Raw genomic sequence first — 24122 nt, forward strand, 5'->3', positions numbered from 1 at the left:
GGAGAGATGGGGCAGGGCTCTCCACTCACTTCCAGGACCCAGGGGGCACAGCTGATCCAAGAGGGAGAGGCACTGGTCACTCGAGTCACAAGGGTCAGGACAGGCACCTGAGAGAGAGTGGGATAGCCATAAGCACCCTTCTCTGTACCATACCTGGCCGAGATGGGCTCCACCAAGCCCCACTTTGCACCCCCTAGTTAGTGTCCACTCCTTTGGGCCCCCAGGACTCACTGAGAGGCTGAGGGTGTTTCCATCCAGTGGGAGGCAGTCACGGGCTAGGGCTGGGAGTCGTGGCAGGCGTGCAGGGCCTGGGCGCCCCCGGACTGATGCCCTGGCTGGCGTAGTACTCCACCACCTGCCGAGGCACCTCAGCCAGGACACACTTAGCCAGCGCAGAAGGTGAGGCCTACGGGTAGGGATCATGGCAGTGTTGTTAGGAACCCAAGCATAAGGGGCAGGGGCGGGTATGGGCAGGGCTTCGGAGTGGCCAGCTGGGCTCTAGCATCCTTCTCAGGACATCCACCGGGTGGGAGAACCAGGTCAGATTTGGGTGTGTGAGGAGCTGTGGAGTCCTGCTGGGAGGGAGCATCGGACACTCACATCCTTAAAGTCCCGGAAGGGAACGAACTGGACGATGTCGCGGGCCGCGGGCACCCCTCGAGGGCAGCGCAAGGGACCCTCGTCACCATCCAGCAGCCGCATATCAGAGAAGTCAGCATTGCCCACGCCCACGATGATGATGGACATGGGCAGGCGGGAAGCGCGCACGATGGCGGTGCGGGTCTCAGCCATGTCGCTTACCACACCGTCTGTGAGCACCAGAAGCACCGAGTACTTCTGTGGTGGAGGGGAGGAAGGTAGCCTCTGTATACAAGGGTACTGGCACATGCCCCAAGCTCAGTCCCTGCCCCCTGCCACCCCCCCAAGGGCATCCGGGCAGAGTCTGGTTGCCGCTTCCTCTCCTCACCGTGGCTTGGCCGGTGCTCTGCTCCCGCTGGGCTGGCTCAGCCACACGGTTGATGATGGGGGCCACATTGGTGGGGCCATAGAGCTGGATCTGGGGCAGGCAACGGCGGTAGGAGGTGATGACCCCCGAGATCTCTGTGGGCAGAGGTGAGGCTTTCAGAGATTAGCGGGGAGCCCTTCCTGATACCCGTTAAAGCAAGGAAGTGTCCTCCCCCCTCCATTTCTCAGTAAGAAGGAGAGTTGGATAGTCCAGGCACTGGGGCAATTGGGTGGGTAGATGCTGGGCCAGGGTCTGGAAGTCTTACCAAATGGACCCAGGCACTGAATGGGTAAAGGGTCAGGGAGCTGGGCCCATGGGAATGCAGTCTGTGCTTTGTCATGGGGTGTACAGGAGTGTGCAGCAAGCTGTATTGGGGGGCTGGTGGGAGCATGCCCTCTTACCTTCACATTCGGGATTTTCCGGGTCAAAGTTGATAGCAAAGTCATGGGACACCTATGAGAACAGTAAGGGGATCATTCCTTCTTGTCTCACTCTCCCACCTGCTCCTCCCTTCTCTTGGCACCCAGCCTACCTCAAAGTTGGGAGGGATTCGAGCCCCAAAGCCAAACGCTGGGAACCGCTTATCACTGGGGAGAAGAAAAGATTGTAAGGGCCCACTGGGCAAAGCCTCCCTGACTGTCTCCGGCCCTGCCCCCCACCTCTTTCTACCTGTCATAGTCTTGACAGATGCCTCCCACTGCACGCAGGGCCTGCAAGTAGTGATTGGGCTGGCGAGGGCTGAGGCAGTGTAGGGACTGGCTGCTCCTCGGGTCCCCATTGGAGGCTGTGAAGTCAATGGCCACCTGGTGGAGGTGGGGAAACGGACTTGCTACATCCTTGAGAGCCAACAGAGAGGCTAGGCCAGTGCTAGTGTCTGTAGGGAGGACTAAGGTGAATCTGGGTGAGCCCACAGGTAGCATCATCATAGAGCGGGGTGAGGGGTACAAATGACAATGCCAGGCTCATGAGAGGCCTAAGTAGGGCAGAGGGCATTCTGGGTTCTTTCTGTTCACTATAGGCTTAGCCCTTCCCTCTGGTCTGTGTCCCCATCCCCTGGGCATTTACCGTGAAGCTGATCTGGCAGCCGCCCATGATGTAATCCAGAAACGTGTGTACCTTTTCCACCTAGTAGAAGTAGGGGAGATAAGGTGGAGGGATAGTCCTTTGGGGAGGGACTAGGTAGGGCTTCTGTGAGGGAAGTGGAGGAACCAGAGCTTTTGAGATTGAAGTTGGGAGTGGTATAGGGCAAGGGTTTTCAGTTCCCAGAGGCAAAGGAAGAGTTGAATGTGAGGTTGCAGTGGGGCTCAGGGCTGGGGCAGGACTGGAGGCTGGTGCTGGGATTTACCGTGCACTGGGCCAGAACTACGGTCCCCGAGCTCTTGTAGTTCTTCTTCTTGTCCCGATATTTGGGGTTGATGCAGTCCCACTGCATCTAGACCCCACATCCCCCAAAAGCCCAGGTCACAATTCCATCAGGTGACCCCTCATCCCCCTTCCAGCAAAGCCTCCCAGAGCAGGGACTCCACGGCTCAGTCCTTAGGGTGATGCTGACGATGCATGGTGGCCTCTTCAGCATCGCCCTCAGAATTTTCCCAGAGGTCTTAGGGGGAATCCTAGGGGAGGGGTCTTTGTGACACCTCTTGTCCAGGATTTGCGGTTCCTTCCTGCATCTCCTGGAAGGTGCTGGTGAACTCTCCAATGAAGTCATGTTTCCCACTTGAGTCATAGTCATACACCAGGAACTGAGAAGGCAGGGGGGTCAGGGTCAGGACGCTTTGCGGTGGTTCCTGGGGTCAGGGGGAGGGACTCAGGGAGGTAGGGGTCTAACAGTCTCTAGATCCAAAAAGACGAACTCAACCTGCCCAGAGAGGCCATTTGCCGAGAACGTCATTCTTTGGCTCAGTCTGGCAGGGACTTTGGCTTCTGATAAAAGGCACACATGTAGGCACACATGTAGGCACACATGTAGGAACACTGAGCTGTGACAGGTTCTTTACGGCACAGTGGGGGAGAGGAAGGGAGCTTGCTACACTCAGGGGGAAGGTCTCAGGCAGAGGCTGGATGCTTCAGTAGCTGCCCTTGCTTGAAGGGGGCTTCACCTTGAGAGGCCGGTGGATGTCACAGCTGCATAGGGAGTGCAGGGACAGGCGGAATGGCTCCCAGGTGGGGTTCAGGTTGTTCTTCACCACCTTGGAGAGGCACCAGAGAGCCGGTCACCTCCTATCTAGGTTTCCCTACCCTGGTCTTCCTCCCTCCTTCCCCATAGCCCCAGGCACCAACCTCGGTCCTCCAGACCAGCTGGTCACTCTGGTCCTCGTTGGTCTTATAGATCTCTATGAAAGGGTCAGATTTGCTGAACAGATCCTGGGGACATAGGGGAACAGACCCATAAGCCTGGTGAGGTGTGCAGGGGGAAGCGGCTAACACAGAGAAGGGAGCAGTGCCGGGATTTTGGGATTTGTCTTGACTTGGGGGCCTGGACTCTGGGATTTTAACCTTGTTGTCCAGCTTGTGGGCTCTGAAGGTGAGCTGCACATAGTCGTTGGTGCCAGACACCTCCTCAGCGACAATCTGCAAGGGGAACACAAGTGGCAGGACTCCCCCCAACCCCCTACCACAAGGTCCACCCTATGCCCTTTAATTTAAGTGGGGGCCAGTCCTGGGCATGATGTCACCATGGTTGTTGGTGCAGGGGCATTGAATGCCCAGTCCAAGGGTGAGTAGAGGTGACCTTGCCTACCGTGATGGTGGACTTGCCCGCAGTCTTCCCGTTCTTCAGCAGCAATGGCTTAGTGACCTTGGTTTGTGACACAATCTGGAGGTGGAGGTGGAGGGAGACCGGCTGTGAGGCCCCACCTGCCTTGGCCAGGGTATAAGGGACAGGGGTAATACTTTGGGCTAGGGTTGGACTGTGACCCCCATTGTTTAGATGAGGAAACTAAGACTCAGAGAGGTTAAGTATCTTGCCCAAGGCTGCACAGCCAGTGAATGGCAGAGATGGAGGTCCAAGCCAGGAATGAACTAGCCCTAGAGATCATGCTCTCTGTTAATTTGGATTTCAGAGAGGAAGCAGAAGCTGATGGGGGTGGAGTGGGAATGCAGACCTGGCCCAAGGTGCACTCTGTAGAGCCAAGGAAGGTGTCACTGCTGGGGCTGGTGGCTCCGTCCTCGGCATCAAACACATGGAACTGCAGGGGCTGCTTTTCTTCAAAAAAGTACTCAAGGGCCAGCACCCGGGAGAAGACGGGGCTGGAGCAGGAGCGCAGCACCTCTGTGCGCTCCACCTGCGGCAGGAGGGTGAGGGCCCTCTGGGAACCCAGGTACTTTTCCCCTGGACCACCCACCATGCCGGCTTTCCTTGGGCTGGCACACCCTCAGCGACTAGCTCTTCCCTCCCTAGGTTGACCGCCCTCCCTCCCTCCTCCCCAACCCCAGCTCAGGATGCTGCCAGCTCACTAGACCTTCAGCCCTCTGGGGCTCTCATAAGGCCTTTGGGAGCAGTGCCACTGCCCGTGGGGCCATCTCAGGCCCCTCTGTAACTCTGGGCTTTAGAAACTAGAAATGATTTGTGCTTGTAAGGATGGCACACCCTTCGCCAAGGTTCCCCACACAGCCTGGAGGAGGCCCCTCAGGTTCCTCACTTTCCCACCTGAGGCCTTTGTTGCCTCCACCCAGCCTCCCTCCTTCCAGGCCTGAGTTGCTCTCACCTCCACCCACTGCTCATCAGAGTAGAGCTTGAGCAGCACGCAGGGGTGGGGTTTGCTGAGTGTGTCTCGGTCCAAGAGGCCATGGCAGGATACCCGCAGCTCCACCCGCGAGGCCCCCAGTGTCATGGCTGGGGGCTCAGGCACCCATCCCATCTCAGGGCCCGACATGTCACTGTGGGGACAGAGCAGATGGTCTGGATACTGGAAAGGGAACACCTGCCATGGGAGGGGGTCTACTTTCTGGAAGCCTGGGCCCCACCCTCCCTTGCCCTGTTTCTTTCCTGAGGCCCAGGACCTCCTGCACCCCCTGCACCTCCTGGACCTCCTGTTTCCCCTGCCCTCTCTGGGTTTGGCTTCCCTTGGAGCTCTGAGCAGAGGAGGGCAGAGTACCTGAGCCTCCCACACCTGCACAGTCTGTGCTTCTGTCACCCCTTCTGGCTTAGGTATGGAAGGGGCTGGACAGGGCTAGAGGGTTGGGGGTGTTCCTGGCAGTCTTGGCTCCTAGGCCATCAATTGATCCACACTTTTTGCTGCCTCAGCACCTTCTGCTGTTTCCCAACCTATGTTTGAGCCAGCACAGCACTCAGTCTTGGCCCCAGGGAGATAAACTGGGGCAAGGGGGGGTGGGGAAAGGGGTGGATGGGCCCCTGGAAGTCTGAAGAGGATGGGCCTCAGGAATGGGGCTGCAGTGGGCAGGAGGGGGGCAGGGTGAAAGGTGCCCTGGGCTGTCCCTATTCATCTCCCCCAACTCACTGCAGTTGGCTGACGGGAAGGGAGGGTGGTGGGCTCGGGGAGCTGGAGGAAGAGCCCTGTGCCTGCTGAGAGCTCCTCCAGGCTCCTGGCAGGGGCTCCCACTATGACAACTCTCGCTTTCCTCCCCACCTCCCCTGTTCTCACACTTCTTGGCAGCGCTGGCAGTGTCTCTAAGCGACGAGATTTTTGGGGAGCTGCGGCCCCCTCCATGCTGCCCGTGGGATGCACGCACGCCACCTTCCCCCAGCAGTGGTACCAAGCCTCGGGCAGCAGCAGGCAGGGGTACGCTGGCCCAAGTTCATGGCCGGTCAGTTCATCTATCTGTATCTGTCCACGTCTCAGGGTGAGGCTGTCTGATCTCATGTTGTGGTTCTGCCAGCGAGTGTGCCTTGGTGTGTCTGAATGCTCCCACCTTGTGTGTCTGTCCCCTAGTCCTGTGTCTGTCTCCAGGAGGGTGTGACAATTCCTGTAGGCACCTCCCTCAGAACGGGGACCCTTCTCTGGCTGGGTACCCCCTCCCCACAGCCTGTGCTTTCTGGATTTGTGAGGGAGGGTCAGGGGTCTCTGCCTTCTAGCCACCAGTCTCCGGTTCTTGTAGGTCCCCTGAGAAGGGCAAGGGCATGTGATAGTGAGGGAATCCGGCAGAACCGGAGACTTCTCTGGGGGCTGGGGGAGATGCTATTACAGAGACTGGGTCAGGCTGGGCTGGGCAGGGCTGGGCTAGGCTAGGAAGGAAGGGGAGGCTCACCTGGGCTCTAGTTGGGGGGTTCCTCTCTCCGGCTCTGGCCCCAGCCTTGACTCCTTTTCTTCTCCAGCCGCTGGCGCCAGCTCCGGCTCTGGCTCTGCTGCTATTTATGGGGCAGGGATGGGGAGGGGAGGTGGCAGCACCAGCTCCCCCCTCACCCTCCCTCCAGTTGGGAGGGAGAAGAGAGGAGGGGCAGGGACACTGCCTGGGAGGGAGCCACAGATCTCGGGGAGGAGGGTGGGCTGGAGGTGGCTCAGAGGCAGGACCTCCATGGACACAATGACACACATCTTCTCCTTCACACCACACCCACACCCAGCATCACAGAGATGCACACACATTCACACCGGGAAGTGATGGAGACACGCACCCACAACCCACAGGCTCACACATATCTTGACACGCACAGATGCCAGCACGTAAACTCTCTGTGACACCACGACAGTTATAGCCCTACAGATACACATAGGGAAACACACCCAGTCTCATGACACTCTCCACATCATGCTTGTTAAGGATATTTGCGCATATAAAAGAACACCGGCTACACTTGTCACTCACGCACACTCACTCATGCCAGCTCAAATACAGCAGAATGGAGATCTCACGTGCTCCTTAAAAACCACCCGGAACCTCATAGCTCTGAGAATGAGATTCAGTGTCCCAGCCACCAGTCTCCCTTTAACAGGGAGACACAAGGTCATGGACACAATTGCTTAAGGGCATGCAGTCTCACATTCTGGTCACACAACCAACCCCCAGTGAGATGTGCTGAAGGACTGATTCCAGAGGCATCTCCCCAGTGCCCACAATTCACTGTCCCTCAACCCGAGATTCCTTGTGGGAGGGGCCAAACCATGCACAGATCCTGAGGAAAGATTAGTCATTCCCTAGTGAGACCAGGGGAAGTGAGCAATTGCCTGAGGGCTGCCTGCCCCACGTGAAGACATCTGGGTCCATGTGATGGTGATCTGGGATGAGTAGGCAATAAGGTTCCCCAGAACACCTTCACCTTCAGCCCCTAAGCGGGCAGTCACTTACTGACAGCTCCTGGGTACCAGGCACTGTACCAGGGGCTGGGGCTATACAGATGATTAGGACACAGCTCCCGGCCCTGGGGAGGTGTGTGTATATAGAACAGACAACCTCACAGACAGAGATGATAAGCCAATAGACAAGCGCAATTAAGTGTGTCAGGTGCAAAGGTGTGGATCTGGTCAGGATGCAGTGGGCCGCAAAGAGGGAGGGTTCCCTGGGATGGGTCGGGGGAGGGCATCAGGAAGGGCTTCACAGAGGAAGAGGCTCTTGAGCTGGAGTCTGGAATGCTACGCTAGTATTTGGCAGCACACCAATGGGAAAAATTAATGTAATCATCAATCTTCTCACACCATAGATGCTCTGTTCACCTTCAGGCTGCTTTACTGCGGAGATTTCTGACTATTGATGGTGCCTGTAGGATGGCACACCACCTAATTCCACCATTGTGAGCCTGCCTATGTGTAAACACACACACACGCAGGCACACACATGCACACGCACACGCACATGCACACACACGCACAGCACCCTGCTCCCAAGTCTCCTCCTGGTACACTAGGGTCTTCCAATCCCACCACACGCCCCAAAGCTGGACACACACTGGTGCTGGTTTCTATCATTTTGGTCTCTTCTCCAGCCAGCTCAGCCCAGATCCTACACATGACACTTACTGGGGTCCCCTCTGACCTGCCCATCACTTCTCCATTCTCTCCTCTCTGCTCAGAGCTCCAGCCCCAACCCTGTGAGGTATGCCTCCCTCTTCCCCACTGAGAACAAGCACTGAAGGGGAACAGATGGTGGGGTGTGGGGCAGTGAATGGGGAAGGCAGCAAAGACGCAAGGCAGGCAGTGATTTTTCATTTTATTCTATACAAGTGGGGAGAGAGCCCCTGGGGGTAGAGGGATACATCTGCCCTCCAGGGAGGGAGATGCCCCCCACCCCGACTCTCTGCTGAGGGAGCAGGCATTCAGAGCCTCCCTCTTTCCAGGTTGCTCCCTCCCTCCCTGTCCCCCTCTCGCCCCCACACCTCATCTTGCCATCCAGCCCCTGTGGGATGGGCTGGCAGAGGGGCCTGGAGGTGCGGGGGGAGGGGGGTAGGGGGTCAGTCCTTGTGAGGCACATGTCGAGAGGAGGGCTGGGGAGGGTGCAGCAGCGGCTGTCAGTCTGTTCCTGGCTCACTGGTTCCTGCTGGGGACAAATCCAGGGGGGCCTGTTTCCTGGGCAGGGAGAGCCAGCCACCCGTACTGGGTGCGCCATGTTGGACAGGAGGGTGGAAGGGGAGCTGCCCTCTGGCCCACCCACCGGCACCTGTGGAGTCAGGGGGCCGTCTTCTATCAGGCTCCAGCTTGTCACAGGACTGTGCCCGCCGTGTCCTCTTGGGCTTCAGGGGGGCAGTCCGGCGGCCTGGATCTAAGAGCCCTGAAATGATAGCCAAGGCAGGTCTAGCATAGGAGTGGGGCTCCCAGCTGGGTGCTTGGGATGGGGACCGGTGTGGGCAGCAGGGTCCCAGAGGCATCCCGAGGCCCCCTCCTGCCAGGCGGCAGACCTTGGACCTCGGACTCCTCTTGGTCCTGCTGTGAGCCCAGCCTCAGCCGGGGTTTGTTCATTCCTGGGGCTGCACCCCCAGCCTCAGCCTCTTCCCTGCCCCCTGGCTCCTGGGGGGGACGGCGGCCCCTGGGCACAGCCACTGGCTTGGGGGGCCGTGGAGCTAACGGGGGGTCCTGCAGCTGACAGAAGAAGGAAGATGCTGGATCATTAGTTAGTCCTTTGCCTTATCAAACTGCCTTCCCCACTCGCCTTGCCAGCCCTCACCTTGGCATTCCTAGCGGGAACGGTCCTCTCCGGGAACAGGGCCCCCTCCCTCTCCTCCTCCCCATCCTGGGAGGAGGGGCTGGGGCTCTGGCAGCTGTGGTTGGGGGCACTCTCCTCAGCTAGGGGATGAGGAGAGAAAAGAAACTGCAGGAACAGGCATTCTTGCATAGCCCTCCCTCCCCTGCCCCTATGTTGCCCAGAGGCCTGGGCTTCCCCATTTGCTCCTATGCCTCTGCTAATGTCCCCTCTGCTCTCACATTTCCTTAGGCCTGGGCCCCCAGGACAGTCCTGAGCCCGTCACCTCTGGAGTGGGCTCAGGCTGCCCCTCGTGAAGAGCAGGGCCCTAGCTCTTTCCTGCTGGGATAGAGCCAGAGCCGGGGGCGGCTGGCCCACAGGCGGGGCTGCTCAGCCAGGGCTGCCGTGCCCGGGGCCCTGCCAAGGCTGCAGCCTGGCTCTCCCAGGACTTTGTCTCCTGTCTGACTTAGATGGCGAGAGCCTCAAGGAGGGGCGCCCTGGCACCCCCACCTCCTGTCTCTGTGGCTTTATGCAAACTGAGCCTGAGGGTAACCCACCTGGAAGGTGTTGTCTGTGTGCGTGTCTGTGGGTGTGGGTAAGAGAAACCTGAGGGTGCTGGGGTGGGCGTGTGCGCAGTGGAGCATCCAACTCCCGTGGTCTAAGTGAAGGATGGAGCCCCACTTTGCCTATTTAACCACTTTGTGGGCTGGGGGGACCAGCAAAGATGCCCCCTGTACTGGCTGGGCCTTGGAAGATGGGCAGGAGCACAGGCATTCCCAAGTCAGGGGCCAGCCTGGCTCTGCACGTGCCTGGTGCCCTGGCGTCTGGTGGAGGGGAGGAGGGTGGTGGAGCGTCTATATCTACGGTGAGATGTGTCCCTGTCAGTGCTGTTGAAGGGTCAGACGCCAGGCCCGTGGGACCTTAGGTTGACGCTGAGCTGACCAGTTTTCCTTCAGAGGCTCCGTGGGTGCAAAGTGCTCTAAACCCAGCAGAAGCGAATGTCATAGCATGAACCCTCCTTTTTATTCCTTCAGAGTTTCAAAGCCAGAAGGGCAATAACTTGTATAAGGTTATTGCTGGTGGTGGCTGGGCTGGGCCTGACACCAGGGTTTCTGACCTCCAGGGCAGGACGGGCTCTGGCCCCTTCCCTGTGGCACCTGGTGCATGAGCTGAGGGTGGCTTGGCAGCTGTTTTTGGAGGAGACTGGAATGTTTGAGGTGGGTCTGGCATGACGAGTACTTGCCCACTCTTCCCAGCTGAGGGTCAGAGAGAGGACTTGTCTGTAGAGGGCGCTACTCTGCTGACAGGGACCACAGGTGGCCCTGCTTAGAAAACTATCTGGAATCTCCCAGTGTGTGCTCTTGTCTGCCAGTCCTGGCAAAGCCACGTCTGTTCTGTCGGGCCTTTCTTTGGGTTGGGCTGTCTCTTGGCTATCGCTTTGTAAATATCCTTAAACATTTCCCATGTTGACTTTTCACAGCCCCACCTCGGACTACCCGATGCAGGGCCGTGGCGTCTGTGTCTGTGGGCACAGCCTGGGCCTCAGCGCTGCTGCCTGAGAGAGGTGTCTGTACCTATGTGCCAGGTGGCCTCTGCACGGCGCATGGCGCTGAAGCTCGGCTTGGTGCTTTGAGGTGGTGGTGGCGGCTTCCAGGCTCCAGGCCCTGGAGTGGAGGCGGGGGAGGGGGGATGGAACAGGGGACCGGGAAAGCAAATTAGGAGGGGCCCCTGAGAGAGGGGTCAAAAGAAGGAAGGGAGGGTGACCGTGCTCACCTGCATCATCCGAAGAGCGCCGTTTCTGCCAAGCCTGGACGCTGCCCTCCAGGTCTGGGCTTGTGCCCTGAAAGGGGAGAAGAGGAACAACTGTAATAATCTGACGCCCTCTCCAGGCGGGGGCTGCAGTTAGTGAGGGGCTTCTGCTCTGGCGCTTGCACCGTTTTCCCCAAAGAGTGGCACCCAGACCACCCTAGGGGCATCAGGAATGGCTTGCATGAATGTAAGTACTGCTATTTTAACAGTCATGTGTTTCTTTTATGTGTAGTAAAAGAAAACAGGACTTTGGTTTTAAAGATAATAACGCACAGGTCCAGACTAAGTTAAAAAGGCTAGTTGATTTCAGTGAAAACAATGTGTAGATAATAACACAGGTGGAATGTGGAGAAGATAAAGATCAGTCCTAAAGTGGTAATCAAGTCACCAAAGTTTGGGAAACAGCTCTGGAGGTATTTTTATGACCGCCCATTTTACAAGGAAGTAGAGGCTCCAGATGTTAGGAGACCTGCCCAGGATCCCACGGCAAGTGTCTGGTATGGGCAGAGCTGCAGCGAACACCTCTACCCCCAGTGCATGGTTTTTTCCACTGACCCACCAGGGATGGGAGTGCAGGAAGGAGGGGGTGGTAGACAGGGACCCATAGGACCCTCACTTAACCGCTTGGGCTCTGCTCACCTCTTGTTTCCCATCGAAGCTCCAACCTTTGGTTCTTCCCAACCCAGGAAGGGCAACACCCTGGACTCTTGGCTGTTGTGCTGTCCCAGGGGCCTGGCCCCCCTCCCCTGGCTCTGACCCCTCAGAACCCTGAAACAAGTTCTCCGGTTTACAAGCAGTTCCTGAGGGAAGAGGGGCTCCACAGGCAGCAAGGCAGTGGGAGGGCCCCTGCCCCTCGGAGCCCCCTGCCCACACCCTTGGAAGAGTTTTTCCACTACCCAAAATGCATGCAGCACTCCCAGCATGCTCTACAGGCCCAGCCCACTCGAAAGGAGCAGGGAGTTGGGATGACCAAAGTTCCCCAGAGTCCCTAGCATCCTCCCCTTAATTGCCTGGGTGGGATGGGCAGGTGGGCTATGTGTGGGACAGCAAATGGGGAGGGCACAGTACCTCCTGCCTCACTTACCATCTTCCTGCGGAAGGAAGGCCCCCGGTTCCCACCCAGTCCAGGGAGCAGGCCGCTCTCCTCCTCTGGGCTCCAGCAGGGGGAAGAGTTGTTGCCAAGGCTGGGAGGGTCTGGGCTGGGGGGGCTCTCCTGAGTTGGGGGTGGGGGTGGGGGTGGAGGGGGGGGGAGTCCGGTGGTGGGGGACCCTGGCCCCCTGTCCCCCTTGAAGCTCCGGGGCCGACGAAAGTGAAACAGGCCTCGGCGCCTCTTCTTCTGCAGTGGAGGCAGTGGAGGCTCTGGGAGGCCTGGCCGCAGGGGCCGCAGGGTCCGAGGGCAGCTGAGCAGGTTGGGGTGTGTTAATAGCAGGGCTCGGGGAGATGTAAATGCCAGATGCAGAGGGTGGTGCTGGTCGTCTATCTCAGTTTTCACCAACCTCCCAGTTTCCTCTCATCTAGCTCTCCTGCGGCTCTGCAGCCCTCCCCACTTATCTCAGGGGAGATGGTGTCCTCACCTTCCCCGTCATAATCCTCTAGCAGATCAACTCTCCCTCCCAGGCACGCTCCTGCCCTCCCCTCTGTCTCTCCAAGTGACCCAGTTCTGCAGGGCAGGACAGTGACTGAGAACATGCCCTCAGGCCTCTTACCCTAATGGTCATACCACCCGGGCCTGCAGCCAGCCCCAACCTGCCCCGGCCCGTCCCCACCACCCCACTGGCCCCATCCTTTCTAGTTAGCTGTCCTGAGACTAAGAAAACATGGGAGACAAGGGCTAGGTATGGAAGGATGAGAAAGTGAGGGAATGTCCCAGAGACTGGCTTTGTCCCAGGCCCGGTCTCCATGGGAGCTGGGCAGACATGAGTCCTTCCAAGCCTCGGGGCCTGGTGAATGGGAGTGTGTCCCGGTTCCACACCTGGAACTCTCATCCATGACCCTTCGGCTGAAGAAGTCCTCCAGCCCCTCATCCAAGCGGGTGGCCATCCCGTTCTCCTGACGCGTCCCAGGCACAGGCACCTGCTGGGAGGAAAGTACTGTAGGGAATCTCATCCGGGCCAGGAAGACCCTCCCCTCCACCAGGGCCTTCTGCCCCTTTGGGCGTGGACTGGCCTCTCTTGGCCCCATGGACATTTAGACTCCAGTCCACCTGGAAATTTACTAAGCTTGGCAGCTCTCTCCACATGACTGCTACTGTCTGGCAGACGAACTTCCTATCTGTGACAAGGTCTAGCTCCCATCCAAACTGGACAGTCCCTCTTTTGGTGGCCTGCCAGGGCCCCCGCCACATCCCCCGAGGCTGGTGCTCCCCACCTGGCCTTGTGAAGCTGATCCTCTCGAGAGGCCTTAGGGACTCACACTGGGCCGACCAGGTCCTGGAGGGGTGGTCCTGGGGGGCCGGGGCCTGCCTTGTGTTTGATGCCTTAGTTTATAGCCGTGAGTGGGAAGCTCGGATAGACCTTCCCAGGAGCCACTGGCAGTGGGCTGGCTGTTCCCGAGTCCTGAGAACCAACCAGGAGGGATCCCCAGGCTCCCCAGCTGGCTTTCCATGTCCTGAGGGCTCCCACCTGTGGGGACAGCAGTGTTAGAGGGACTAGCAGGAGGGACAGGGAGAAAGCAGGCTGGCGAGACAGAGGAAAAGGAAAGGGAAACAGGGCCATTAGAATCGAAGCTGGGGACTCACTAATGAAGGCGGACACTGGCCGGATCTTGCGGCAGCGTTTTTGCTTTTTGATGGCCATGGTGTCCTGTAGAAATGGAGGTGAATAGTGGGGCACATGGCAGGATCTCTTCTGGAGCCTCCATTTCTCATGAAAGCTTCTTTTTAGAGTCCCTCCTGCCTCCCTCTCCCCAGGGGTCTGGGCATTGGGATTAGGGAGGAGGCTGGGCTGGTTGGGGCTGGTGGATGAGACCAGTTCCGTAAGGGGCGGGTGGAATCCGGAGAAGTGGAAGGGGACGGTATTTTGCAGGCTCAGGGGCAGGACCTAGGTTAGGGAGCAGATGGGGGTGGGGGTGCTCACGATGTTAGTCCCAAGTTCATCATCTGTGGTCTCCTCGTGGTCATGGTTACGGCCCCGGCCCCGGCCCCGGGAGGACAGATCCTGCCCTTGGCCTGGTCCCCCTGATGGATCTGATAGTGTCCTTAGCTGGGCCAGGTGCCGGGCCTGGGGAAGGACAGGTTCTTAAGGAAGTGGTCTACCTCCCAGAGCCTTGAGGGGAGGGGGGTTGCGGGAGGTGGTATGATGCCCACATGTAGGGCCTGTCTGAACCTGGCCAGGGTTCAGAAACCTTACCAGGCTCTTGTGTGAGTGGTATAGCTCCTGCAGGATCTCATCCACTATGGAGTTGGTTAAGTAGGTGACGACTGAGAGCTTCACTTCACTGTGGGCACAGGTGGAGCTGCTCACCACTCCCTCCCCCGCCCTGAGCCTCAGCCCTGCCCTTCCCCAGGTGCCTGAGGGGGAGGGCCGGCTAGTCCGCCCTGGCCATCCAAGGAGGCCCTAACATGCTGTAGGAGGCTCCTGAGGGCCACACTCAAATCTCCATGAAGGCATACTCAGTCCCACCCACCGACCTCCCGCCTGGGTGTGTGTGGGTTAGGAGGTGGGCAAAGAGACTGAAGGCCCCTAGAGCTCCAGTCAGCAGAGCTGGGTGAGTTGGGGTGCCGAGAGAGCTCTTCTGGTCTCTGCTGTAAGAGCAGAAACCAGTTCTTCTTGTAATAATTTTTCTTTTTCTTTGCTTTGGAGAGTGGTGGCACCCAGACCCAAAAGGAAAGAGGCCCAGGGGTGAAAACTGGGCGGGAGAGCGTGTAGTCCACACACTCCAATCACATCCATTCTCTTTGGCCATGACTCCGCAGAGGCTGTGTTTGTTTTCGGGAGATGACTCGGTGTGCGTGTGTGGCTATGTGTGTGTGCGGACCTCTGTGTGTACTGCCCGGCTCCTAAACCCCAGCTCAGCACTTAGATTTCTAGGGCAAAGACCAGTCCGACCCTGAATAGCAAGGTTGCAGTTGGTTAAAGATTTATCCCTGGTAATGGAGATTGTGCCATTTATTATTCATGGTTGAGAGCTGGGCCCCGAGATCCTAAGTGTTCTGGGTCCAGTCCAGCCCTGCCCCAACCCGTCTGCCTCTCACTCCAGCTTGTTCTGAATGTCCTGGCCGGCCTGCTCCAGCAGCGCCCCGCGGATGAAGTTTCGGGGCACAGTGACGCGCTCGGCCACATTGCTCAGCATCTTGTTGTGCCCCTCAGCTACCCGCATGGCCACGGGACATAACTCCTGCGTGAGGCTGACCATGGACTCCAGGATCACCTAGTATGGGGGAAGGGAGGCCAGAGCCCAAAGCGGGGCAGGGTCAGGGGTGGCTTCCCAGCCGAGAGACAACAGCCTGTCTCTTCCAGCCCCTCAGGTGTCCACCCCACCATATGGACAGGGAAGTCAGTCCAGGGGAGAGGGGAGAGGCCAGGGGCCAAGACAGAAGCTAGCAGAGACAATTCAAGCCCAGTGTCTAGTAATGTCTTTGCACAGTGGGAATGTGGGTGGTCTCAGCTCTGCATTTCCTTCTTGCCCCAGGAATCTCCCCGGGCAGGCCTAGCCCTCGGCTTAGAGCCTGGGTCAACACTAGTCTCTTTCCCCAGGACTTGCCTGCAGCTCCTTGTCCACAGCCTTGGACACCTCACTGGCTACGGACTCCAGCCTCTGCCGCACAGGCCCGTCGTTGGCCAGCACGTGCCCCAGCTCATAGAGGCTGGGAAACAGCTGTGTGAGGAAGGGGTTATGGTCAGGCCAGACACAGGCCTTTGTGCCTGGAGGGCAGCTGCACAGGCAGGGCCCAGACCCTTCTGGGCTAGCATGGCTGGCCTTCCTGGGTTCTGGATTGCCAGGGAGAGTGTGTGGGGTACTGTGCAGGGCTCACCGCCCGGGAGTTCTTGGCGTCTTTGATGAGGTCCCGAGCGTAGAGCAGCTCATCCTGCACGGGTTCCAGGGGGCACAACCTCAGGGCCCGGACCTCCTCCTGCACGCGTCCACACAGCCGCTGCAGCATCTGCAGCACAGCCGGCAGGAGTGTTACGGGGACCCCGCACAACACTCTCCCAGGTGGGACCCCAGGCACCCCGTTTCTCTGTCTCCTTGGGCAGTGCTATTGGTGCCAGCACTGCCTGGGTGATGGTGATATCTCTGCTCTCACTTCTTCTGGGGAAACCCTTCATGAATGCCCAGTGGAGCTCCCTTTTCTGGGGCCCCCACTGTTTGCCCACATGTTCTCTCGTTTTTGGGACCCCTCTTCTTCCCCATACTTGAGCCCAGTTATGGGCATCATGTGATAACTCTTTCATGCTCCCCTACCCCCTGTTACATCACACCTGTGCCTTGCATGCCCACTCATGCCCCACGCATGCCCCCTGTGTCCCAGAGGGAAACGTTTACTTGCTCGGCGCTGCTGGTCACCAGGCCCTGCTGCAGCCTGAAGGCCTGCTCCTGGGGACACGTCTGGGAATGGTTGTTCCTCACCAAGCACCACTGGATCTGGAGATGACCGGGTGAGCGGGTCAGGGCCTGGGGATGTGGGCTGGCCCCCACCCTCTCTGTTCCACCCTACTTAGGCCGCCACCTTCTGCCAGACGTCCTCAGTGCGCTCGGGGGCGCTGCGGTAGGCTTGGGAGATGTCGCTCACGGGGAAGGACATGAAGCGCAGCGTGTGGTTGCTGTGGACGTAAGAGCACAGCTACGTGGAGGAGGAGATGAGGAGAGGCCCCTGCTCCCCCAGACCCACCTCTTGCTGACCACTTCCCTCGTCCATGGCCCTTTCTAACATTTCTGTGCAAATAGGTCAAAAGGGCTGGTGTGAGGCTGAGTTAGCTCAGGCTTGGTCCAGGCCCAGGAAGCTGGGGGCCTGGGTCAGGGAAGGGCCTGGTCCACTCACCTCTCCAAGGCCCTCGCAATGTCCAGAAAGCCCAGGGCAGATGTATTGTTCCGATCCCACAGGATAGTTCTGGGGAGAGGTTGAGCACAGCTTGTTACCCTCCCTCTGAGTCCCCGTTAAGGGGCAGGACACAGCCCCCTCTTTTGGGTAATGAGGCACACTCAGAGATGGTTTGGGACTGAGGGTTTCCTGGAAGCTGGGGCAGAGCAAGGCAAGCAGGAAGGGCGTGTGTGTGTGTGTGTGTGTGTGCACGTGCCCGTGGGGGGTCAGAGGGTTCAAGTGGGGACCCACCTGAGGGAGGAGTTTATCTGCAGGGCCTTAGACAGCATCTTGGCCCCAATGTCCTCCATGCCATTGCCGCTCAGATCCACCTTGGCCAGGCAGGTGTTGCTGCCCAGGGCATTGATGAGGATGCTGGTGCGCAGCTTCAGCCGGGAGTCTGCCACGGACAGCGACTGCAGGGACTGTGTGGGCAGGTAGGGGTTGGGCCCAGTTCCCAAGGCTCCCGCCACAGCAGCACCCCACCCCCCCAAGTCACTCACACAGTCCTCTTCCTGGATCATCTGCACCAGCTTGTGGAGGATCTCCTCCAGGGTCCTGTGGGGAGAGGGCTGGGGTCATGATATTGGGGGAGAAGCGAGGGGGTCAGAGGCAGTACAGGGAGCCAAAAGGAGAGGGGGCTGACAGGGTGAGGGTCTGTGTATGGGGAGGGGCCTTACTTGGCCTTGACATTGAAGTTCTTGCCCAGGAACAGGTGCTTGAGGGACTTGTTCTTGCCAAGTGCGGGCACCAGTGTCAGGAGGTCGGAGTCAAACCCTGGCCAGTAGATGGGAGAGGCCTGGCCTTGAGGCCCAGGCTCACAGGAGTCTCCTTAACGCTTCTCCCCCATGCTCCAGGCCCTGTCCCCACCTGGCTCCCAGGAAGAAAACACCTCCACTCACCATTGTCTGACAGATCCAGGCTGCCCACACAGGTGACAGCCCCCAATTGCTCTTGCAAAGCCTGGGCTCCTGCTGAGCGGAGCTGCAGGAACAGGGTAGGGGTGAGGCTGAAAAATTCTTGGTAAGTCCACCTATAAAAGGCACCTTTAATGTTCAGAGACCAAAGTAGTTACGCCAGGACTCAAGGTCATATCAGGTCTGGGGTGTAAAATCAGGAGGCCCCTTCTCCACACCAGATTCTTCCCCAGGGCTCTCTCCCTTTCAGTCAGAAAAGTCTCCAGGCCGCTGCACCGGAGATAGCTCGCTCCTGCCCTCTGGTGGGAAAGCCTGGTATCTCCGTCCGCAAAGCTTTAAGGGGGGAGATACTGGAGACTGAAAATGACCTCTGGAAAGAGGGACACGGGACGCAGACCACAGACGGAGGCGGGAAAGTGGAGGTGTGATCAGGTTGGGGGTCACAGAGGAGTGGCGCAGAGGCAAGATACTGCAGGGTTTGACTAGGTCAGAGAAATGAACAGCGGGTGGGGGACATAGCAGTGGGATTGGGGGACGGAGGGCTCACCTCACAGCCGCTGAGGTCCAGGTGCAGGTCACTGAGGTGGCTGTTGAGGGAGAGGCCCTGCAGCAGCGCCCTGTCGGGGGAAGGCCAGCAGGCCCACGTTCACCTCTCACCCCTTCTCTCATGGTTCCCCCGTGGACGCTCCCCCAACCCTGCACCCACCCGACCTGAGGGCCTCCAGGGGCAGCTTTGTGGCAGACAGGTTGACGTGGCTCAGTGTGTAGGCGCTGCTGAAGAACTGCTTGAAGGCTGGTGGGGCCTCCCGGCCCTTCCTGCAGAGACCCCTGGGGTCAGCAAGGGAGAGGGACAGCCACCACTTGCCCATCCCTTCCTGCACCCCTCACTCCCACCTGTGAGAGCAGCTGTTACGCGCCAGGTTGAGGTAGGTTAGGTGGGAGCAGCAGCCATGGAGCAGGGCACCCAGAAGCTGTGGGGAGAGACATGGTGGGTCTCGCAGGGGCTGGGAGGGGTGTTGGGAGGGGTCTTCCCTCCCCATCAAGGTCCTGCTCTTACCCCCCATGGTCAGTCTACGTGAGCCCAGCTATGGATGCCCACTTCCCCTCGTTTTGCTTCGGTTTCCCCCCTGTGGAAAGTGGGTCTACTCCCTGCCTGGTCCCCAGGGGTGGTAGAGAGGCTCACAGACAATGGATGCGTAAAGCCAGGGTCACCACAGGCTCACAAGGTGCCTTGTTCACATAGCCTCCTGGTGGATGCAGCCTTGGGCCAGGGGGATGGAGCGAGGGCTGGCTTTCATGGAGCCAGCACAGCCTTGGGCAGGGACCGAGATAAAGTGCGGCACCGGTGTCAGCTGTGGGCACTGCTTTACAAGTCAGTTGAACCTGAAGCCATCCTGCCAGCTCTGCCCATCTTCATACCCAAGGAAGGTGGTGGGGCACAGACCTACCCTGGCCTCCCCAGTCACCGCAGGCTGGTCCCCCATTACCAACCCGCCCCCCCCCTCACCGAGTCAATGGTGCAGTCAGTCCCTGCCAGGTCCAGGTGCACCAGAGCGTTGGGCTGGGCCAGGAAACTGTACAGGGCCTGGTAAGGGAGGGCAGAGGGGTTGCAGGGGAAGGGGTGATAGAGACCCAGGCCCTGCAGCCTGAGCGTGCTTCGGCAGGGGCTGGAGGCTGTGCTCCGTGGACTCACATTGGACTCGTCTGTGGCAAGCAGCCCAGGGTTCTTGCTCAGGTCCAGGTATCGAAGGGAGCTGGCAAAGGCCGGGTTGGCCCCGAAGGTCTGGCCCAGCGCCTGGAGCCCTGAGCACAGCGGGCACTGGGCTGGGTTGGCCCCCATCCCCACCTCCTCTCCAGGGGTACAACGCTTCCCCACTCCCCAAATGTGGCTCCTTTCCTTCCCTTGGTCCCCGGGAGGCTGTGTGAGTGTGTGGATATGCCTCTGGACGGGGCTCAACATCCTATCAGCACTGGGAGGTTAATGGTCACACGTCAGGGTCCCCAGTGCAGATACCTCGAGGGGAAATGGCTGTCTTGGCCAGGCACAGTTTGGTGAGGCCAGTGGGGAAGCAGAGGAGCTGCTGGCTCAGACTGAGGAAACCTGGGGAGTGGGGAGAGCAGGTGGCACAGTCAGAGTAGGGGTGTGAGTGGGGTACAGGCCTGGGGTGAAGGATGGAGGTGTTGGGGCAGGGGCTGGTATCAGGTTGGAGATCCACTGTTCAGACCGGGTTGGGCTCTGGGCTAGGTCAGGGTCTGCATTGCGGTGGGGGTAGGATTCCGGGCTGGGGCTCACCCTTGTCCTCGATGGGATTGTGGGACAGAGTGAGGGCATGTAGCACACAGCTTCCGTTCTCCCCAAACACGCAGGCCAGCTTCTGGACAAAGTCCCTTCAGGCGGGGGAGGAAGGGTTTGTTTGTCCCAGGCCCTGGGCTTCCCCTTCTCCTCCACCTGCCCGCCTGGCTGGGACTGCAAAGGATAGAGCCCCCAAGGTGCGGAGCAGCTCAGGGTCTGCCACGGAACTTGCCACCGCTCTGGAGCACAAGAGAAGTTGTGCTGAGACAAAGACCAGCTTCGGGCCCTGGAGTCAGAGAAGCCCACCCTGCCTGGTGGTCGGTGGAGCATGCTGGGAAGGCCCTGCTGGGGAAGGCCCTGGAGCTGGGGTCGGGAGGCTTAGGTCTGGGTCCAGCGTGACCATGGACTTGTTGTCTGCTCTCTTTGGGCCCCAGCGTCTTCTGTAAAGTGAGGAGCAGGATGAGATAGCTCAGAGGCCCCTATTGTGCTCTGAGGTTCTGTTGCCCTAAGATTACATCACGGGGGCACCACCGCCCAAGGAGGAGGCTGGCTCACGTCTTCAGTCCAGCGTTGTCCAGCACCAGCTCTTCGAGGCTCCCCGACTTGCTCAGGGTATGTAGCACCTGTTCTAGCACTTCAGAGCCCTGAGGACAGAGGGGTGCTGTGACCAGGGACCAGAGAGGACACTTCTCCTCCCACTTCCACCACCCCTCCTCGTCCCTACCAGCCGCAGGTCCTTGCAGTAGAGTTTGGTGAACCACTGGTTGTAGGCCAGGGCTGCCACCATTAGGGCCAAGTCTCTGTGGGGAGATTGAAGTGGGTAGGGAAGGGTGAGCAGGTGGGCAGGAAAGAAGAGACTGGGGATAGAGTGGTTGGGCTGGGGAAAGCCTGGATGGGTAGAAGGCAGTGCAGAGGGGTTGGGGGGAGAGAGCTGGGGCTGTGGGTGGGATTAGAAGGGCTTCTGTGGTGGCGGTGGGGAATCTATCCCATCAGCTTACCGGCTCTCCAAGTGGCTGAAATCTAAAAGATTGAACTCGCGGTTATCCTCGGCATGATAGATGGTGTCCACATCCTTGGAGAGGTAGAACTGGCTCACACCTGCTCCCCTCCTCCTCCTCTGCCCGCTCCCGCCAGGCCCCAGCTGCCCAAATAGTGGATCCCTGCCCAACGCACCCATTGCACCTCCTCCCGGCAGTGCAGCCCATTGTAGTCACACAGGGCAGCGTAGGTCTCGGAGAAGCCACCTATGGGCAGAATATGGGTTGACTCCACGAGGGGCAAGGGAGTGAGGAACAGTTTTGGGGGTCAAGGAAAGGTCAAGGTCATTTTATGTCCTGGGTTCCTGCTACACCATGAACCTCTGAGGTCCGGGAGCTGTGGGGTCCCCGGGGCAGGTGAAACCCCATATATAAAGGACTCTGGACAAGGGGCAGGGTGGTTCAGGTCCCACTTTCGTCAGGTCTGCCCCTGCTCACCACACACACTGTGAGTGGTAGATGTGGAAGTCTCAGAGTTGGGAGATGTGTCTCGGGGCCCTTCTGGAGTGTCTGCATTTCCACGCCGGATTAGACACCTAGGAGATGAACAAATCCATCCCAGAGAGAGGTGAACAGAGGCTCTCAATGTCTTATGGCTTCTGGATCCCCAGGAAAAAACAGGAGCAGGAACATGCTGGCTCTTCTCCTTGCTGTCCTCGGAGCTCGGGTCCAGGGGAAGGAGGGGAGGAGCGGAGGAGGGAGAGGTTTCCTTGTTGCCCACCCCCTTGAGAGAGTCCTCCTTTGCCACTCACCCAGGGCCAGGGCAGACCTTGGAGAGGGCTGAGCTCACATGTCGCGTCACTTGGTCCACACTCTCAGCTGATGGCAGCCGCATGCTCACCATGCCTCGTTCTGTCTCCACTAGGATCTGGGGGTGAGGGAGCAGCAGGGCCTCACATATTGACCCTTCCCTCCTGCTGGCCCGATAGTGGGGCCTGGGCCCTGGTGCTCACCTGGTTCTGACTGAGTGTGTTGAAGGCCCGGATCTCCAGGACATTGAAGGAGCTCTCCACCTGGGGGTGTGGGAAGCTCAGCTCGTGGTAAGGGTCTGGCTGCCACGCTCAGGAGGGAGCATGCCAGGTGCTCTCTGCTCCTCAGCCCAACTTACCTTAGCTGGGACTTTCAGGGGGAAAAGGTGGAGGCGCCAGGAGGTCAGGGCCTTCAGAGAGAGGAAAAAAAATCAGCAGCAAGTGGCCATTCCCTGGGCCATCGACTCCTGCCCTCCTTTAGCCCCCTCAGCCTGTGTGCAACCTGGCCAGCAGCGGCCCTCTGTGCTGGGGGTCCTCCCTCTCTCTCATGCCCCATTCTAATCTCCTGGACGTTGGCCCAGCCCAGCCTAACCCTCTCCTACACTCAGCTCCTCAGCTCTTCCCCACCTCTGTGTGCCCTGCCTCCCAGGCTCTCTGCCCTCAGCAGCCCGCTGCCCTTGGTGCCTCCCTCTGCTCCCAAGCCCAGTGCCCTCACCAGCACTCGGTCCTCAAACTTCTTGGGCTTCGTCTCCAGCTTCACGCGGTGTTGCTGGAGCACAGCCCCTTGGCTCAGGCACCTCCGGATGCTGTCTGCAGGTGGACAGGGGCCTGCTCAGAGCTCCCCTTACCCTCGCCACCCACCTCCTCGGGGCTCTCCGGGGGCAGAGTCAGGTGGGAGGAGAGAGAAAAAGAGAGACAAAGAAGGACAGGGACACACAGCTTTCCTTCCTGGGTGACTTTTCTCTTCCTATTAGAGAGGGAGGGGGTGTGGAGAAAACTCTGGTTCCTGATGTTTCTGAATCAAAAGACAGCCGCGGGGTGACCCTGTCTGTGGGAGGGCGTGTCTTACACTTCTGAGGGTGTGAAGGGTTTTCCAGCCTGTTCACTCCAGCAACTGTCAACCCATACACAGTGAGTCAGTGTGTGGGGGTGTGGGCGGGTCCCTTTAACTACATTCTAGGTGGTCTTGGGTGTGAGCGTGTCTGCCTTTTACAACGCGTGTGTGCGTGCCTTCTGCAGATGCCGTTGGTGGGGATGGGGAAGTGTGAATGAGTATGCTGTGCTTGCAGTTGTGAAAGGGGCACGGAGCCAGAAGGTTCCGGTGTGTGTGGCAGGTGGAGTTAGTGTTTAAATGAAACCCTATCCATCTGCTGGCAGACGAGAGAGAGAGAGAGAGAGAGAGAGAGAGAGAGAGAGAGAGAGAGAGAGATCTGTCTGTCTTCCAGGGACCAAAGCTGCTGCGTCCTGTTGGCCTCCCAGCAGGAGAGCAGGGGGTCCAGGCGCTATAGAGATGTTTGTACACACATCTCAGGATTCAGCTTGTGTGTGTGTGTAGGTGTGGGAAATCGCCAAGGCCCGCATGCCTCTGAGTATCCTTGAGCTCCTGATCTCTGCCTGGGCTGCTGCCTCTGGGGGTCAGGGCTGTGGCAGCGCTGGGGGGCCCGGGCCTTGGTTTGGGCCATGCAAACAGGAGAGGCCTTGAGGTGTGGGTGTAAGGTAGTGAGAAGGGGGCCGGCTGGGACGGGGGCACTGTGGGAGGTGAGCTGCAGAGATCTTGCTCTAGCTTTTAGCACCAATGCAGGCCCTCTTCCCTGATTCCCTTCTTTGCCCCACTGGTCTGGGCGCTGCTAGGCTGCCAGGGGGCTCTCCGGGGCCAGTTCCGGGGCGGGGCCGGGAGAGGGAGGGTGTAGAGCCAAGAGGCTGTCAGGACCAGGGGCAGCTCCCTTCGTGCAGCCCGGGGTGGGCCTGGCTCCGCCCGGCGGGGAAACAAGGACTCTCCGGAGAGGAGACGAGCCGCCTCGCTTAGGGGTGGGCCAGAGAGTCAGCCCTAGGGACCGCGAGGGGACTGTACCTGTCACCAAAGATCAGCACGGGCGGCTCTGGGACAGGAAGGTCCTGACAGGGTGAGGCGAGGGGGGGCAGCGGAGGATGCTCCAGGGTCAGATGCCCGCAGCTGGGATGCAGGGGCAGGGGAGGGGGTTGCCTTGCAAGCGGGATGCATG

At 59.2% G+C, this 24122-nt stretch overlaps 2 protein-coding genes across 2 annotated transcripts in view; both read right to left on the reverse strand.

The window, feature by feature from the left end:
- Nucleotides 1–249: 249 nt before the first annotated feature.
- CPNE6 (copine 6) lies at nucleotides 250–6329 on the reverse strand. The gene is made up of 16 exons (XM_006760867.2): nucleotides 6215–6329; nucleotides 4714–4885; nucleotides 4111–4290; nucleotides 3747–3821; nucleotides 3503–3577; nucleotides 3287–3370; nucleotides 3106–3195; nucleotides 2644–2748; nucleotides 2352–2438; nucleotides 2072–2131; nucleotides 1676–1809; nucleotides 1539–1593; nucleotides 1408–1459; nucleotides 968–1101; nucleotides 601–837; nucleotides 250–406 (listed from the first exon to the last, which is right to left on the reverse strand). Exons 2-16 carry the CDS (start codon nucleotides 4879–4881, stop codon nucleotides 269–271), a joined length of 1674 nt encoding a protein of 557 aa, XP_006760930.1. The 5' UTR covers nucleotides 4882–4885; nucleotides 6215–6329; the 3' UTR covers nucleotides 250–268.
- Nucleotides 6330–8093: 1764 nt separating this feature from the next.
- The window catches only part of LRRC16B (leucine rich repeat containing 16B), a 16371-nt gene continuing 342 nt past the window's right edge, over nucleotides 8094–24122 (reverse strand). The window contains exons 2-40 of the mRNA XM_006760884.2: nucleotides 22616–22728; nucleotides 22260–22310; nucleotides 22105–22164; nucleotides 21904–22019; nucleotides 21590–21687; nucleotides 21288–21358; nucleotides 21113–21186; nucleotides 20839–20914; nucleotides 20670–20758; nucleotides 20115–20209; nucleotides 19836–19922; nucleotides 19515–19624; nucleotides 19329–19406; nucleotides 18716–18792; nucleotides 18533–18637; nucleotides 18369–18438; nucleotides 17807–17888; nucleotides 17585–17681; nucleotides 17408–17462; nucleotides 17157–17329; nucleotides 16866–16934; nucleotides 16554–16647; nucleotides 16370–16468; nucleotides 15858–15986; nucleotides 15587–15700; nucleotides 15078–15253; nucleotides 14233–14320; nucleotides 13960–14103; nucleotides 13623–13686; nucleotides 13298–13506; nucleotides 12858–12958; nucleotides 11970–12285; nucleotides 11525–11653; nucleotides 10850–10916; nucleotides 10651–10740; nucleotides 9062–9180; nucleotides 8796–8976; nucleotides 8552–8668; nucleotides 8094–8437 (exon numbers count right to left, since the gene is read on the reverse strand). Coding sequence (XP_006760947.1) covers nucleotides 8409–8437; nucleotides 8552–8668; nucleotides 8796–8976; nucleotides 9062–9180; nucleotides 10651–10740; nucleotides 10850–10916; nucleotides 11525–11653; nucleotides 11970–12285; nucleotides 12858–12958; nucleotides 13298–13506; nucleotides 13623–13686; nucleotides 13960–14103; nucleotides 14233–14320; nucleotides 15078–15253; nucleotides 15587–15700; nucleotides 15858–15986; nucleotides 16370–16468; nucleotides 16554–16647; nucleotides 16866–16934; nucleotides 17157–17329; nucleotides 17408–17462; nucleotides 17585–17681; nucleotides 17807–17888; nucleotides 18369–18438; nucleotides 18533–18637; nucleotides 18716–18792; nucleotides 19329–19406; nucleotides 19515–19624; nucleotides 19836–19922; nucleotides 20115–20209; nucleotides 20670–20758; nucleotides 20839–20914; nucleotides 21113–21186; nucleotides 21288–21358; nucleotides 21590–21687; nucleotides 21904–22019; nucleotides 22105–22164; nucleotides 22260–22310; nucleotides 22616–22728 — 4112 coding nt within the window. The 3' untranslated portion in view covers nucleotides 8094–8408. The remainder of the gene's footprint in view (nucleotides 8438–8551; nucleotides 8669–8795; nucleotides 8977–9061; nucleotides 9181–10650; nucleotides 10741–10849; nucleotides 10917–11524; nucleotides 11654–11969; nucleotides 12286–12857; nucleotides 12959–13297; nucleotides 13507–13622; nucleotides 13687–13959; nucleotides 14104–14232; nucleotides 14321–15077; nucleotides 15254–15586; nucleotides 15701–15857; nucleotides 15987–16369; nucleotides 16469–16553; nucleotides 16648–16865; nucleotides 16935–17156; nucleotides 17330–17407; nucleotides 17463–17584; nucleotides 17682–17806; nucleotides 17889–18368; nucleotides 18439–18532; nucleotides 18638–18715; nucleotides 18793–19328; nucleotides 19407–19514; nucleotides 19625–19835; nucleotides 19923–20114; nucleotides 20210–20669; nucleotides 20759–20838; nucleotides 20915–21112; nucleotides 21187–21287; nucleotides 21359–21589; nucleotides 21688–21903; nucleotides 22020–22104; nucleotides 22165–22259; nucleotides 22311–22615; nucleotides 22729–24122) is intronic.

The sequence above is a fragment of the Myotis davidii genome, unplaced genomic scaffold (assembly GCF_000327345.1).
Source record: "Myotis davidii unplaced genomic scaffold, ASM32734v1 scaffold157, whole genome shotgun sequence".
NCBI classification, from domain to species: domain Eukaryota; kingdom Metazoa; phylum Chordata; class Mammalia; order Chiroptera; family Vespertilionidae; genus Myotis; species Myotis davidii.